This window comes from Podarcis muralis, chromosome 10 (genome assembly GCF_964188315.1).
Source record: "Podarcis muralis chromosome 10, rPodMur119.hap1.1, whole genome shotgun sequence".
In the NCBI taxonomy this organism is placed as follows: Eukaryota; Metazoa; Chordata; class Lepidosauria; order Squamata; family Lacertidae; genus Podarcis; species Podarcis muralis.
In genome coordinates this window covers 65,205,370-65,221,576 of record NC_135664.1, presented here as the reverse complement: position 1 = coordinate 65,221,576, position 16,207 = coordinate 65,205,370, and the positions used below count along the sequence as shown (strand labels likewise).

At 46.9% G+C, this 16,207-nt stretch overlaps 1 protein-coding gene across 1 annotated transcript in view; it reads right to left on the bottom strand.

Moving 5' to 3' along the window:
* The window catches only part of IRAG2 (inositol 1,4,5-triphosphate receptor associated 2), a 60,575-nt gene that overhangs the window by 43,746 nt on the left and 622 nt on the right, over positions 1 to 16,207 (bottom strand). Inside the window, exons 2-9 of the mRNA XM_077935608.1 lie at positions 14,539 to 14,649; positions 13,167 to 13,347; positions 9,947 to 10,048; positions 8,491 to 8,649; positions 7,303 to 7,420; positions 6,339 to 6,389; positions 6,154 to 6,231; positions 1,121 to 1,177 (exon numbers count right to left, since the gene is read on the bottom strand). Of these exons, the coding sequence (XP_077791734.1) occupies positions 1,121 to 1,177; positions 6,154 to 6,231; positions 6,339 to 6,389; positions 7,303 to 7,420; positions 8,491 to 8,649; positions 9,947 to 10,048; positions 13,167 to 13,347; positions 14,539 to 14,649 (857 nt within the window). The remainder of the gene's footprint in view (positions 1 to 1,120; positions 1,178 to 6,153; positions 6,232 to 6,338; positions 6,390 to 7,302; positions 7,421 to 8,490; positions 8,650 to 9,946; positions 10,049 to 13,166; positions 13,348 to 14,538; positions 14,650 to 16,207) is intronic.

Genomic DNA, 16,207 nt, shown 5'->3' with positions numbered 1-16,207 from the left:
CTCCCCAGCCAGAGCCGGGCTCAGGGCAGCTAACACCAGTAAAATTACAATAAAAACATAATAGGGGAAAAGAAAAACCAATTTAAAATACAGGTTAAAATGCAATTTAAAATGCAGCCTCATTTTAAAAGTAGCCCTTGGATCAAAACCGTAAAGGGAGGGAAAACATAAGGGTCAGACTGAGTCCAAACCAAAGGCCAGGTGGAACAGCTGTCTTGCAGGCCCTGCAGAAAAATGTCAAGTCCCGCAGGGCCCTGGTCTCTTGTGACAGAGCGTTCCATCAAGTCGGGGCCAGTACTGAAAAGGCCCTGGCCCTAGTTGAGACCAATCTACTCACCTTGCGACTTGGGACCTCCAAAGTGTTGTCATTTGTGGACCTTAAGGTCCTCCGCGGGGCATACCAGGAGAGGCAGTCCCATATGTACGTGGGTCTGAGGCCGTATAGGGCTTTAAAGGTCAAAACCAGCACCTTAAACCTGACCCTGTACTCCACCGGGAGCCAGTGCAGTTGGTAAAGCACTGGATGAATGTGATCCCGTGGCAAGGACCCTGTAAGGAGCCTTGCCATGGCATTCTGCACCCGCTGGAGTTTCTGGGTCAGCTTCCAGGGCAGCCCCGCGTAGAGCGAGTTACAATAATCAAGCCTGGAGGTAACCGTCGCATGGATCACTGTGGCCAGATCAGGGCGAGAAAGGTAAGGAACCAACTGATTAATATGCACGTATGTGTACATAGGAGCCAGCTCTCCAGGCCCCCAATATAATATTTGAAGTACCCGCCCCCCCCAAGTTAATGGCCATTGCCACTCAAATGGTGTGTGTTCAATCACATCATGTGATCGATTAGGCAGGGCGGGGCTTACCTGCCCCCCCATCTTTTATTCAAGTTGGTATTGGTTGGCATCTGTCTGTCTCATGAGACCATGGAGGAGTGTGCCTTTGGGGGTAAAGTCAAACCGTTGGATAAATGGCTGTCAGTGTTACAGTGCGATGTGCAAATTCAGTCCTACAATCCTACTTAAACCTTCATTGCCAAAGCAATCTTCCCATGGCTTTTGCATCTGGCCCAGCAAAACACTGCCTAGCAAGTCTGTCTCTGCAGCACCACAAGAGCTACTCACCTTGAGGATGGAGGCCTCTTTATTCTCCACCGTCTTTTCATACAGGTGTACTTGTATCTGGAGGAGAGGAATTGAAATTACTGTTTTGCCTTATGCCTTAAAAAAATAATAATAGTATTCCCGAAGTTGCTTCAGAGTGCAGAAGATCCTTTAAATCCACTCTGCAGGTTGTGGGCTGCAAAGGGTCTTGGGTGCTCATAAACTCCTGGTCTTCCCAGAGATGTCTTTCTTGGCCAGTTTGGAGCTTCCGAACCCTGCTCTGGGCCCTTGCTTCAGATTCAGATGCTGCGATTCCTGCACTGCAGTGGGGATCCCTATGACCTATGGGATCCCTTCCAACATTACAGTTCTAGGATTCCATTATTTCCTTCCTCGACCAGGTACCAGCCACTCTGAAGGAGAGCCACCAACAAGTGGCTGAAAATGGCGGAGCCAGGTTGTGTGGCGAGTTCCCAACCCCTCCCCCAGCAGAAATAATGACACATGACACAATTATTTACAGTGGTGCCCCGCAAGACGAATGCCTCGCAAGACGAAAAACTCGCTAGATGAAAGGGTTTTCCGTTTTTTGAGTCGTTCCGCAAGACGAATTTCCCTATGGGCTTGCTTCGCAAGACAAAACGTCTTGCGAGTTCTTGCAAGTTTGTTTCCTTTTTCTTAAAGCTGCTAAGCCGCTAAGCTGTTAATAGCCGCTAAGCCGCTAAGCCGTTAATAGCCGCTAAGCCGCTAATAGCCGCTAAGCTGCTAAGCCGCTAATAGCCGTGCTTCGCAAGACGAAAAAACCACAAGGCGAAGAGACTCGCGGAACGGATTAATTTCGTCTTGCGAGGCACCACTATAATCATCATCATCATCATCATCATTTACTATTTATACCCCACCCATCTGGCTAAGTTTCCCCAGCCTCTCTGGGCGGCTCCCAATCAAGTGTTAAAAACAATACAGCATTAAATATTAAAAACTTCCCTAAACAGGGCTGCCTTCAGATGTCTTTTAAAGATAGGATAGCTGCTTATTTCCTTCACATCTGAAGGGAGGGTGTTCCACAGGGTGGGCGCCACTACCAAGAAGGCCCTCTGCCCGATTCCCTGTAACCTCACTTCTTGCAGTGAGGGAACCGCCAGAAGGCCCTTGGCGCTGGACCTCAGTGTCCGGGCTGAACGATGGGGGTGGAGATGCTCCTTCAGGTATACAGGACCAAGGCCGTTTAGGGCTTTAAAGGTCAGCACCAACACTTTGAATTGTGCTCGGAAATGTACTGGGAGCCAATGCAGATCTCTCAGGACCGGAGTTATGCGGTCCCGGTAGCCACTCCCAGTCACCAATTATTAAGGTTAATGGGCTAAAAGGCCACAACTTTATTGGTTACAGGTGATGAGTGGTATTGGCTTAGGCATTGGACCTAACTGACTATATCTGACTCCAGCCCATCTGCTTGAAGTCCAGGAAGGGTTAACACCAGTAGGGGGAGTCCTGCTGATGCACATCAACGAGGAGATCCCCTGGGGTCACTGCTGGGGGCGTGCCTTGGGCCCTAACCTCCCTAGGCTTCTGACAGGGCCACGCCCCCTGGAATCCTTTAACGGACTACACTTCCATACACAGGGCAGGTGATGGCGCTACCTCCCCTTTTTCCATCTACAGAACTTTCCAATGCCTAACTGCCAATACCCAGAAAGTCGTGACGATTTGCTACGAGGTAGGCGAAAACCAAGTGGCTGGTGCCAATTTGCCAAGTGGAAAAATTCCTACCAGGCCCCTTAATGGCGACCAACCAAGGTCCATAGCAAGGTCAAAGGAAGCAAACCTTAAAGGGCGGAAGGGTGGGAAAACCGGAGCAGCTGGCAAGCAGACAAAGAGGGAGATCCCCGGCCACGTCCTGCCTTTAAGGGGCAGGCCACACCCCCGGAGCAACCGGCCGGAGGGTGATGCAACTGGCCGGCCGGAGGGTGATGCAGCCGGGAATCCCCCAATCATGCAGGGGCTGGCCGGCCTCCCCCCCCCCTTGGGCACGTGGAGGAGCTGTGAAGCCCGCAGCCCCACCTCTTCCCTAAGGGGGATTTAGCATCAACAAGGTATGAACTGCCATTGATACTGATGAAGAACTGGGCTGTCTTCCTGCCCTGGATTTTGTCACTAGCTCTGCTGCTCCTCCTGATCTCAGGGCTGGGGAAGGCCTTCAGGGGATGAATTATCTCTTCATCAAGGGCAAGAGAGAGAGAAAGCCACTTCCGACCTCGGGAGGAGGTGGTGTTGCGGGCTCACGCCCCCAACACATGCACGGTAGCTGGTTTGCAGCCCCGCACGATCTGGAGGAATCCTCGGGCCGCATCATCCACTGGCTCAGGGTGTGTGGCTTGCCCCATTTAAGGCAAGCGTGGCCCAGGATCGCCCTCTTTTGGACACTCAGCTGACTGGTTTTCCTACCCACCCGCCCTTCAAGGTTTCCTTCTGACCTTGCTATGGACCTCGGTTGGTCGCTGTTAAGGGGCCTGGTGGGAATTTTTTCCACTTGGCAAATTGGCACCGGCCATTTGGTTTTTCACCTACCTCGTAACAAATCGTTACAACTTTCCTGGTTTTGGCGGTTAGGCATTGGTAGGGGTATTTTTATGTAGATGAGTTGGGGGGGAGGAGCGCCATCACCTCCCCCAAATATTGAAGGGTAGTCCGGTAAAGGATTCCGGGGAGCGTTGCCTTGTCCGAAGCCTATGGAGGTCAGGGCCTAAAGCACGCCCCCGAGCGGTGAACCTGGGGGAGTTACCTAGTTGATGTGCATCAGCAGGGCTCCCCCTACTGGTGGTTAACCCTTGCCGGTCTTCATGCCATCAGGCTGAAGCCGGATAGTCGGATAGGACCAGTGCCTAAGCCAATACCGCTCTTACCTGTAACCAATAAAGTTGTGGCCAATTTTAGCCCATTAACCTTATTTATGGTGTCCTGTGCCGTTATTTTTATGGGACGCGGGTGGCGCTGTGGGTAAAACCTCAGTGCCTAGGACTTGCTGATTGTAAGGTCGGCGGTTCGAATCCCCGCGGCGGGGTGAGCTCCCGCCGTTCGGTCCCAGCTCCTGCCCACCTAGCAGTTCGAAAGCACCCCTAAGTGCAAGTAGATAAATAGGTACCGCTTTATAGCAGGAAGGTAAACGGCATTTCCATGTGCTGCGCTGGTGCTGGCTCGCCAGCTGCAGCTTCGTCACGCTGGCCACATGACCCGGAAGTGTCTTCAGACGGCGCCGGCTCACGGCCTCTTGAGCAAGATGAGCACGCAACCCTAGAGTCGGACACGACTGGCCCGTACGGGCAGGGGTACCTTTACCTGTGTCGTTATTTACAACTGGGGGGAGGCGGGAACTCACCACGCAACCGCCACTGACGTCAACAAGAGGTTGTGGCTCTTCCAAACAGTGGAGGGAGACACCCAACTACAGTGGTACCTTGGTTCTCAAATGCCTTGGTTCCCAAACGCCACAAACCCAGAAGTAAGTGTTCCGGTTTTCGAATGTTTTTCGGAAGCCGAATGTCCGATGCGGCTGTTGGCTATTGTTTCTGGGGCGCCTGCCCCAATCAGAAGCCGAGCCTTGGTTTTCGAACATTTCAGAAGTCAAACAGGTACCACTGTAACTTGTTCCATCAGCACTTGAGCACTGGATCTGTCCCTGCTCTTGTTTCCCCTGTGCACCACCTAAATCTGTTCTAGGCGCTATCCCAATGCTCCAGAGCAGATTTGGGGGTTGGACATGCAGAGGGAGAGAAGAGGGGGAGAAAATTCAACTACGAACATTGTAGTCCTTGCACTGACAGAAGGAGTTAGCTGCATACTGCACAGAATCTGCACAGAAGAGAACTATACAGCACTCTTATAAGAACTGTTAACTTTAAGAACTGGAGCTTGATCTTGCTTTCTCCTCCTCCCTCCTCCTGTTTCTTTTTCCTTGCGTGTGATGTCCCATCTTCCATGTCATTTTAAATTGGGAGCCTGAGGGGACTTAAGTACTGATTTTTGTAGGCTGCTTTGAAAGCCTTTTTGGGTGGGCCATAAACGCCACAAATAAAAGCCTTTATGAAAGCCTCTGAAAGCCTTTATGGGTGGGCCATAAATGCCACAAATAAAATATAACCCCCAGGTCAAAAGGAGGAGCTTTTAGAAGGAGGTAGAAGGCTCCATCCAGTCCTTTAGACTCTACATAGAACGTCCGGATAAAAATCTAAAAATAAAATCAAAAATCTAATGTTCATATACTCAAAATATCTGACATCAGGAGAGTTTTAAAGGGCAAGTTGATTTCAGCTCTAGTTGTGAGAGAAGCCAATGAAGTTATTATGGTTTTTAAATTACATTCTACCTTGGAATTTGAGTGCAAAATTGCAAAAACTTAAGGTTTACATTGAGGAATCTGACCTATTTCAGTTTGGCAACTCAGATTTAAGAAGAGTGCTCATTTGCTTACAGGTAAGTTGAGTGACGCGGGTAGCGCTGTGGGTTAAACCACAGAGCCTAGGACTTGCCGATCAGAAGGTTGGCGGTTCAAATCCCCACGACGGGGTGAGCTCCCGTTGCTCGGTCCCTGCTCCTGCCAACCTAGCAGTTCGAAAGCACATCAAAGTGCAAGTAGATAAATAGGTACTGCTCCGGTGGGAAGGTAAACGGCGTTTCCGTGCGCTCCTCTGGTTCGCCAGAAGCAGCTTAGTCATGCTGGCCACAGGACCCAGAAGCTCCCTCGGCCAATAAAGCGAGATGAGCGCTGCAACCCCAGAGTCGGTCACGACTGGACCTAATGGTCAGCGGTCCCTTTACCTTTAAGTTGAGTGACGATTTAAGCTGAAGCATCTCTTAAAAAACAAATCTTAAAATAAAAACTGTACAGTACCCTATAACACACATGCACACACATGCTTAATCCTTGAGGGAAAAAGAGTCCCTAGCCCTCCTGCCATCTTGCTTATAGATGGCACAGTGAAATATTTGGCATTTGAAGCCCTCCATCGAACCCTTGCTTCCCCACACTGAAAATAAGTGTTGCAAGCACCTACTTGGAGTTCAGCCATATTTCTTGACAGCTCTGAGATCTTCTTCCGGAGACCATCCGAATCCAGAGCATGCCTAATATTCTGGGTTAAAGCAGATACTATTTATTATGCACAGCAAGACTAGCCAACGAGACATTTCACAGCGTATGAAACTGTCTGCAGACAATTTGAATGCAATTCACACTTGCCTCTTCTTGTAGAGATGAGATCTTGAGAATGAGGGACTGATTCTCCTTTTCCTGGTGTAAAAAGGAAAGGGGGAGGGTGGTTTGAGATACTGCCAACACACATACACCCACCCACCCAGTTACTGAGGGCCACTATACATGACTACCATGCAAATATTGAATGTTTTCCCCATCCCACCTGTGGAAAACTCAATTTATGGAAAATTGGGGATGTCTTGGGTTATAATCAACATACATCACCACAAAGCTTTAAGTCACACAGTGACCTATATATAGGGTTGACTGACAACTGTCAATTTCAGTTTCCACATTTGCGTATCAGTTTGCTCCCTTTTTTATAAAGTCCTTATGAAAGCTCATCAGCATTTTAGTGCAATTTGTAATACTGCATACGCATTTTGTCAGACACACACATTTCCCTTAACATAATGCATTTTTGTATGTCGTTTACATTACTATATAGCGATTATATTTTAGTATGCATTACTTGATTGGGGAACCGCACAGCGAAATTTGGAGAAGTGCAAATTTCAAAGGACTTAATGCACTGTTAGGGACGCGGGTGGCGCTGTGGGTTAAACCACAGAGCCTAGGACTTGCCGATCAGAAGGTCAGCGGTTCGAATCCCCGCGATGGGGTGAGCTCCCGTTGTTCAGTCCCAGCTCCTGCCAACCTAGCAGTTCGAAAGCACATCAAAGTGCAAGTAGATAAATAGGTACTGCTCCAGCGGGAAGGTAAACGTTTCTGTGCGCTGCTCTGGTTCGCCAGAAGCGGCTTAGTCTTGCTGGCCACATGACCCAGAAGCTGTACACCGGCTCCCTTGGCCAATAAAGCGAGATGAGCGCCACAACCCCAGAGTCGGTCATGACTGGACCTAATGGTCAGGGGTCCCTTTACCTTTACCTTAATGCACTGTTAAGCCTCAGTCAATAAACACTGTCTGAAACAGTTCAAGTCCACCTACTAGCTGCTTATTCTGGGCTGCTGTTCTCAGCCTTTTTTCCTCTGCAGTATTAAGGTTATTCTTTGCTTCCTCCAGCTCCTCTTTTAAGGTTTTCACTCGAGCCACAGACTGCTGGAAACTGAAAGAACCAAAATCACCAACCCTGTTATAAGCAACATGCGGTTGTTATAGGGCATTTTAGAAATAATAATAATAATAATAATAATAATAATAATAATAATAATAATAATAAAAGACTGGCAGGATTTTCCTACTCTGAGTGACCGTCTCCAATCTGGCAAGAGGAAATGAAGACATTTGGATTTCTCTGTCTCTGTTGCTTCAGCAGCATGGCATCAAAATAAAAATATGTACAGCAGCCATTAGCAGAAAGGGTTACAGCTCAGTGCATGAGCACCCATTTTCCATGCAGAAGGTCCCTGGTTCAGTCCCTGGCATCTCCGGGTACAACTGGGAGAGACTCCTGCCCTAAACCCTGGAGAACTTCTCCCAATCAGCACAGCCCATATGGAACTAGGTGGACCAATGGTCTGACGCTGTATAACACAGCTTCCCATGTTTCTAAATCAGTGCTGGCTCCAGGGTTTGGAATAAGGTTACCAGACTTTTTTCAATGAATCCAGGGACACAATCAATCAATCAATTAATTATTTTTTTTAAAAAGAGGGGGAAAGTTATTAAAAAAAATAAAGAATATCTTCTCTTATGTGGTCTCCTCTGTTGTGCGGCCTTCCTCTGTGTCCCAGCCTTTCTTGGAGTGCTAGCCGTGCTTCCTTCCTCCCTCCCTCTCCCTCCTTGCACTGTGATCCCCTACAGGCTTACTCAGGAGTAAGCATTAGCAGAAACTCCCTCCTCCTGCTGCTGCCCTGCCTGCCTGTCTGCCCATTTCCTGTGCAGGCATCGTCCGGCAGCTGCCCATCCACGCCATGGCGTGCCCAGTCAGTGGGTCCGGGGCAGAGCCGGTGGCAAGCGAGCAGGAGGAGATGCGCTTGGGCCGGGCCGGATCAGCTCATCTCCTGCTCGCTTCTCATCTACGATGGCCAACGAGATGGCCATTGGGGAAGGTGACCAGTACCACTCCTCTCCACCCAACTGCTCCAAGTTTTCCCAACCATTGGAGAAGATTTAGGGGTGGTGGAAGTTCCGCTCATGCATTGGTTTAGTTGGACTCAACCCAAAGTGTCCCACCTTTTTATCTGATTATTCAGCTCCACATTGTCCTCCACTAATCTGTTGTTGGTCTCCTCCATGGCGTCCAGCGCTGCCTTCAACTGGTTGTTCTCCTCTTGAAGTTTCTGATTGCTGAACTGAAGATCTGCTACGCAAGTGATCAAGTCAGAGGTTTCCCTGGATGCACAAGGAACAAAAGGCTCTGATCAGCTGCCATGTCTGCATTCTCCACGTTTTGACGGGAGGGTTCCAGCTTCAAAGATCAAAACCCAACGTCTCCCATTTCTTTTGCATCTTTCCAGCTGAACTGCCATCCCCAGCACCAGCTGTGGGTAGCCAGCTGCCCTCTGGGCCTGAGCACCCAATCAGAAGTGGCTTTGCACCATGCTGAAGTCCCCATTTCCTCATCCTTCCCAGTCAGTAGCAGGGACAGCGCTATTAGGAGGCTGCTTTCCACTCTGTTAACTTATGTTCCTCCAAAATCCTTTGATATCTTCGAAATCCCCCATCATTAAAGCTTCCCTTTCCACCAACCCATGCTTGTCCCTCAGCTGCAAATGCCAGCGACTGCAGATTAGGTACCTGCCTTACTAATGCAAATAACGTTTTAAAAAGGGGGAGGCAATGCAGTGGTAGCCATGAGTAGTTCATCACCAATGCCCTATCATGGCATCACTTCCTAGCCCAGAAGACAACTAAATTATTTGCGTGGTTTATGACAAAGGTCTCATGGGCTACACCAGAGATTGCTCCAAAAGGCTGATAAAACTTAGAGGATTTTGTCTGATAGTCGTATTTGAAAAGAGAGGGGAACTCTGTGACCACAAAGGGATTTAGCATCGCATTCTCAGATTAGAAAGTGGCCTAGCATAGAACTCTTTTGGGAAATGTGTTTTTAAGTGACAATTAACAAGTATAATGGTTTAATCTCTGTATGCATATTGCTGAATGGTTTAACATTGGAAAATTTCATTGCAGCATACTGAAACTCTCTGATTAACTTGATTTTCTCTGCTCTGTTTAACCTTAGATCACATAATCAAGGTATTCAATTGCAAATCTCCATCTTGAAGGGAGTTGTCTGTTTAGTCTTCTCTCTGGGAGCCACAGAGAACAAGAGAATGTGATTATGATGCCTCTTGAGGAGCGCATAAGCTTAGCCTGGATGCAGGCTAATATAGGCTATGGGAGAGACATAGCTTTGATTTTTGCTCTGATGGTAAGTATGTTGTGTATTTAAGAAGAACCACCTATGCTTGAATATGCATGTGCTTTATACAACTTTCTGGATGTATCACTGTCTGTTTTGTACCTGTTCTGAAGAAGTTCTGGTTAGCAAAGCTTTGATTCATATTTATGGGTCTGGACTTTTCTTTATTCCAAAAGGATTCAGTTTTTTATGCATCCAATTCCTTCAAATAGCGCAATATTGATATCTGAAATAGCTTGTAAAAATATTTTTAAAGCGACTCACAAGTCTCCTCTGGACACATCGCCACCAAGTGCCTCTAGGCTTCCGGAAGTTACATTCAGCCTCACAAGAGGACTTTTGGCTGAAAAAAGAGGTTTCCTGTTACTGCTCAAGAGACAGACATTGGTAGAGAGCATTTTGGGTTTTTCTCACTTTCTGTTGACATCTCCACATGACACATCACCCTCCCCCTACCCTTTCTGACCTTCCCCACATCTCTTGCAGTTCCTCCAATAATATCCCAGGCTATACTTTCCAAGCACTTTAAACCCACAGTGAGCATTTTCTTCCCCTCACTTCCCCTCCCATGGTTGGAGAAGATTCCTTCATCTATCCCCCTCAAGCACATTTGTCTTTGCATCCCCTTCACTAATCCTCTGCATGCACTGGCTATTACACTTGCCAGAAGTTCGGCTCTGCCCTCACTGGTCTTGGAAGGATCCTTTAAAAAAGTCCCATATGACCAGAGAATTTGCGCCTGTCCATTGGGGGATATAGGAAGCCCTGAACACATATTTTTTAGATGTCCCTTTTATGATGAGGCATGTAGAGAAACCATTGACCCTCTGCTGGTGAGGCTTACTGACGTCCCAGTAAAGCAAAAATTCGATCTTCTCCTGTTAGGCAAAGACCACAAGACGACCTGGAATGTCGCCAGATTCTGTGCACAGATCTGTAGGTGCAGACCACCCCCCGATTCAATCTAGTTTGTTAAGAAAATTTCCAAACCCGGATCCACGGGCGACTTTGGGTCATTTCTCTAAGGTAGTCTATTTTAAAGTTTTTATGTGTTTATATGCCTATCACATTTTCAAACTTTAAAATCTATTGTTGTATATTGTTTTAAATGTTCATTTTGCTATTGGAATTGTAGTTCCATTTGTGTTTCTTAAGCTGGACTCTGACCGTAATAAATTTCATGTTCATATTCACTGGCTATTTACAAACCCCTTTCGGCTGCAGGACAGCACTCACGAGTCTTAAACTGTATGCCGCATCTAGTACACTTTACAGTAAATTAAGTCTTCCATAATACAGAGAGAGTCTGATACCTGCTAGCATGCTTTCTCTGGTTGTCTCTCTAGCAGATGGTTCTTTCCTGGAATGAAACCCCCCCCCCCCCAAATATTTATTTCCTGTTTTGACATGAGTTCAGAGTTTTAACAAAAATCAGTTTTCATCAGGAGCAAGAGAAAACTATGCACTTTTTTTTTGCAGTTTTATTTCAGTGTCGTAAAACATTTCCCCTTCTGCCCCCACCCCAACTGCTTGCAAAAAACAGTCTTAGCTATGCAGCATCATATGTGATAATACATGAGCCCTGATTGGGTGGGAACATTAATGACAAACAGGTTACAAAAAAGGAACAAAATAATCACAAAGTGGTTCTTTTTTGGGGGGCTGGGAGGCGTCATTCCTCCTCAAACCATTAGTTTAATTATAAAAGCTGGAAGCAGAGGATACTTGGAGCAGCTCTGCATTTTACTACACAGAAGAGGTCTCTAGCTTACGGCGACAGCAGCTCTGGATAAATTCTCGCATAAGCACATGCCGGGAATAAATCCCCACTCAGTGTTACATTTTGCCTAATTGTAATGATGTAGCAGCTTCCCACTCCAGTAATCCAAAATTGGGGCCCAAATCACAAGATTGCGGACAGCAACTTAGTACTGAACACTTCAACTAGCAAACAGCTTCCTTCCCCTACTCGTAAGTTTTCTGTTCTTTGTGCTCTTTTCCCTGGAAAAGACCCTGATGTTGGGAAAGATTGAGGGCACAAGGAGAAGGGGATGACAGAGGACATGATGGTTGGACAGGGTTCTCGAAGCTACCAGCATGAGTTTGACCAAACTGCAGGAGGCAGTGGAAGACAGGAGTGCCTGGCGTGCTCTGGTCCATGGGGTCACCAAGAGTCGGACACGACTAAACGACTAAACAACAACAACAATTTGTCCTCTCTCTCACACACATCACATTAAAGGGGAGAATCTTTGGGGTACAGAACATGAAGGAAACCTTGCAAAATTTACCACAGTGGTTCTCAAGCTTCTCCCTCTGAGCCACACTTTCAGAGTGAAAATTTGTTCGTGCCCCACCAATTTTGTTTATTGATAAGAAATACATGGGGGGCAAGAACGACACCAACTTCTAGCAGTGCTTCATTTATAACACAGAACAAAACTACTTTATAATATGATCACGGGACATCCAGAAAGTATAAAAAGATAAAGGTAAAGGACCCCTGGGCGGTTAAGTCCAGTCAAAGGCGACTATGGGGTTGCGGCGCTCATCTCGCTTTCAGGCTGAGGGAGCTGGCGTTTGCCCACAGACAGCTTTCCGGGTCATGTGGCCAGAATGACTAAACTGCTACTGGTGCATGGAGGACCGTGACGCGTGTCAGAGCACATGGAAACACCGTTTACCTTCCCACCGCAGCAGTACCTATTTATCTACTTGCACTGGCGTGCTTTCGAACTGCTAGGTTGGCAGGAGCTGGGACAGAACAACAGGAACTCACCCCATTGTGGGGATTTGAACCGCCAACCTTCCAATCAGCAAGCTCAAGAGGCTCAGTGGTTTAGACCACAGTGCCACCCACATCTGTGCCAGAAAGTATAATGCTATGCAGCCACATAATAACAGGAATCATTCCCCAAATATATCTACAGTGGTACCTCGCAAGACGAATGCCTCGCAAGACGAAAAACTCGCAAGACAAAAGGGTTTTTGGTTTTTTGAGTTGCTTCGCAAGACAAATTTCCCTATGGGCTTGCTTCGCAAGACAAAAACGTCTTGCAAGTTTGTTTCCTTTTTCTTAAAACCGTTAATACAGTTGCGACTTGACTTCGAGGAGCAACTCATAGCACGCGGTGTGGTAGCCTTTTTTGAGGTTTTTGAAGACTTTGGTGATTTTTGAAGCTTTTCCAAAACTTTTCCGAAACTATGCTTCGCAAGACGAAAAATTCGCAAGACGAAAAAACTCGCAGAACGAATTAATTTCGTCTTGCGAGGCACCACTGTATGAAAAATGAGAGCATACCCATACCGAACCATATATTGAACCAAATATTGAAAAAGTGCATTTACTTCCCCCAAAGAGTGCTGCATGTTATTAATGGTTCTGGGAATTGTAGCTCTGAGTCATAGACCATGGGTACTTTGGGCAAAGTCACGTGCATTAAATGCATGCAACCCAAGAAGCCTTGCAAGACCCGTCAGTTACCAGCTTCTCCTGCAGTCGTCAATCCATTCCTTCATGATGGCATGATATGTTTCCAAGTCCATGGAGATGTCCCTTTGATCAGGATCAAGCATGTTGCACAGCTCCTCAAGACTGCTGTCCTCAGAACTCCGGCTAGTTGTGTATCTCACAAAGTCAACTAATTTGGAAACAGCCACTTTGCCTAAAGACAACAGCAACAATGAACACTAAGAGCTTGCCCACACCTCCCTTTTCTCAGCTGCTCCCCCCTGGAAAAACTCGCTCTTTACCGCTGACTCAGAACAAATGGCAACCGGGTTTCCCACGGATTGCTGTTCGTTCCGATTAGGGGTAAAGAGCAAGTGGGAATGTTCTGAGACTCATGCTTTCTAGGTACGGGACAAGCAGAAGTGTGGGCTGTTAAGTATAATTGATTTAATTCACAAAGAAATGAACAAAGTATGTGCATTAATGAAGATTTAAAATAGAAAATGGCTAAATGCATATTGCTAACATTGGAGTTTTTCCACGGGACTCTAAGCTCCTAAATGGGTTAATGATTACCTTTCTGTTCCTCTAAACTGTTGTAACCTTAGATCATGTGATGAAGGCACTGAGCTGCAAATCTCCATTTTGAAGGGAGTTGCCTTTGTGTCTTTTGTCTCAAGGCACTGTGAAGTAAGGACATGTAAGAGACTCCCTGATAGAGAGAGAAAACAGTTCCAAGCTAAAATGGATGCTGTGGGAAGAGACAGACCTCTGGTTCTAGATCTGTTAGAATTATTTCCTATTTTACCGAGCTGGTGCCAGACAGCACAAGACATTATATGGATGTTTGGGATGTATATTTGATGTTTTAATTTTGTTTCGAAAGTTCTGCCAGCAAATGTTCAAATAATGTTTTTAAGAGCCTAGACAATGCTTCGTTTCCAAAAGGAGTCAGTTCTTATACTTCCAGTCACTTCAAACTGTGCAATATTAATACCTGCAACAAGGATGACCCCACAGTCAAAGCACCAGGGGTTTGCAGGTCTTGTTTCATAAGCAGAAATTTTTCCAAGTCAACATACCTTGATCTAGGTCCACATCTACCAGGGGAGAAGTGGGCCTCCCCAGGAGACATGGTCAGTTACCAGTGGGGGCTGAAATTCCTGGCTGGCCCCATGAAAAAAATGGCACTGCCCTAATATGGATTTGTATATAACAGCATTATCCCAAAAAATGCCACACAGGTCCCCAGTGACCACATTCCAAGCACACTGAACCCCTGGAGCACTTAAGGCTCAGAGAATTTGTGCATGTTCAACACTATTTTATGGAGCAAATAAACAAATACACCTGTAAGCTTCCAACAGTTGCAAGAGAAGGTTTTCGGTGCTGGTGTTTTTTTTACCTCTCCTTTCTATGTCGCAAGCAGAGAACATAGTAGTCAAAAGGTCTTCCTCACAGATCAGGCTTACTTCAGGGCTTTCGTCATCTTTGTTCCCTGCTGACAGTCTCCACCCTACAAAGGGAAAGGGCGCTGACAGGAGATTTGTTTTCCATGCAGAATTAGGAGTCTCAATTACCAGGGAGCCTGCAGCAGGGCTACAAGTTCTGTACACAGTTTGTTCTAGACCCGAAGTAAAAGCTGCGTCAAAAATCCAACAAGAGTTTTAGATTCGTTGAATTGCATTTGAAGGCAATGTTGCTTTTTTTTAAAGTTCAGCTCTTAGGGATACTTTAAAAAAGCACTAGATGTTTAAATACTAGCTACTCTCTTACATAAGACCATAAGATGAACTCTGCTGGATCAATAAACAATAATTTTATTATTTATATGTCACCCATCTGACTAACTGCGCCAAGCCACCTGGGGTGGCTCCCAACAGAATATTAAAAACACAATAAAACACCAAACATTACAAAACTTCCCTATATAGGGCTGCCTTCAGATGTCTTCTAAAATTCAGATAGTTGTTTATTTCCTTGACATCTGATGGGAGGGCGTTCCACAGGGCAGGCGCCACTACCGAGAAGGCCCTCTGCCTGGTTCCCTGTAAGCTCACTTCTCTCAATGAGGGAACTGCCAGAAGGCCCTTGGAGCTGAACGTTTCCGGGCTGAACGTTGGGGATGGAGACACTCAGTGCTATTTTTCTAGAAAAGGAGGTGCCAGAACTCACCATAAACACCTCCCTTGTTCTCTTATAATGGCAATGGCACACACCTGAGAGGTGCCAGAACTGATTATACAGGGCTGAGGCCTTTTAGGGCTTTAAAGGCTAGCACCAACACTTTGAATTATGCCTGGAAACGTACTGGAACCAATGTTTAGGACCAGTGTTCTATGGTCCCAGTGGCCACTCTCAGTCATTAGTTTAGCTGCCACATTCTGGATTAGTTGTAGTTTCTGAGTCACCTTCTAAGGTAGCCTCATGTAGAGCACACTGCAGTAACCAGAACACGTACCACTCTGGCGAAACAGCTAAGGACCCCTGGGCAGTTAAGCCCAGTGAAAGGCAACTATGAGATGTGGTGCTCATCTCACTTTCAGGTTGAGGGAGCCAGCATTTGTCCACAGACAGTTTTCTGGGTCATGTGGCCAGCCTGACTAAACCGCTTCTGGCGCAACGGAACACCATGACGGAAACCAGAGCGCATGGAAACACCGTTTACCTTCCTGCTGCAGTGGTACCTATTTATCTACTTGCACTGGCATGTTTTCAAACTGCTAGGTTGGCAGGAGCTGGGACAGAGCAATGGTAGCTCACCCCATCGTGGGGATTTGAACCGCCAATCTTCTGATCAGCAAGTCCAAGAGGCTCAGTGGTTTAGACCACAGTGCCACCCGCATCCCTTCTTGCGAGACAACGCACAGGCAGATAGGGACTCAGCCGGCTTACCAGTTGGAGCTGGTAAACAGCTGCCCTGGACACAGAATTAACCTGAGCCTCCATGGACAGCTGCGAGTCCATATGGCTCCCAGGCTGCGCACCTAACTCACGACCCCTAGCAACTAAGATTCAGAAGCATTTACATTTTTGCCATTCTTTCTGCAAGTTTGCATTTTATGCCAAAGTCT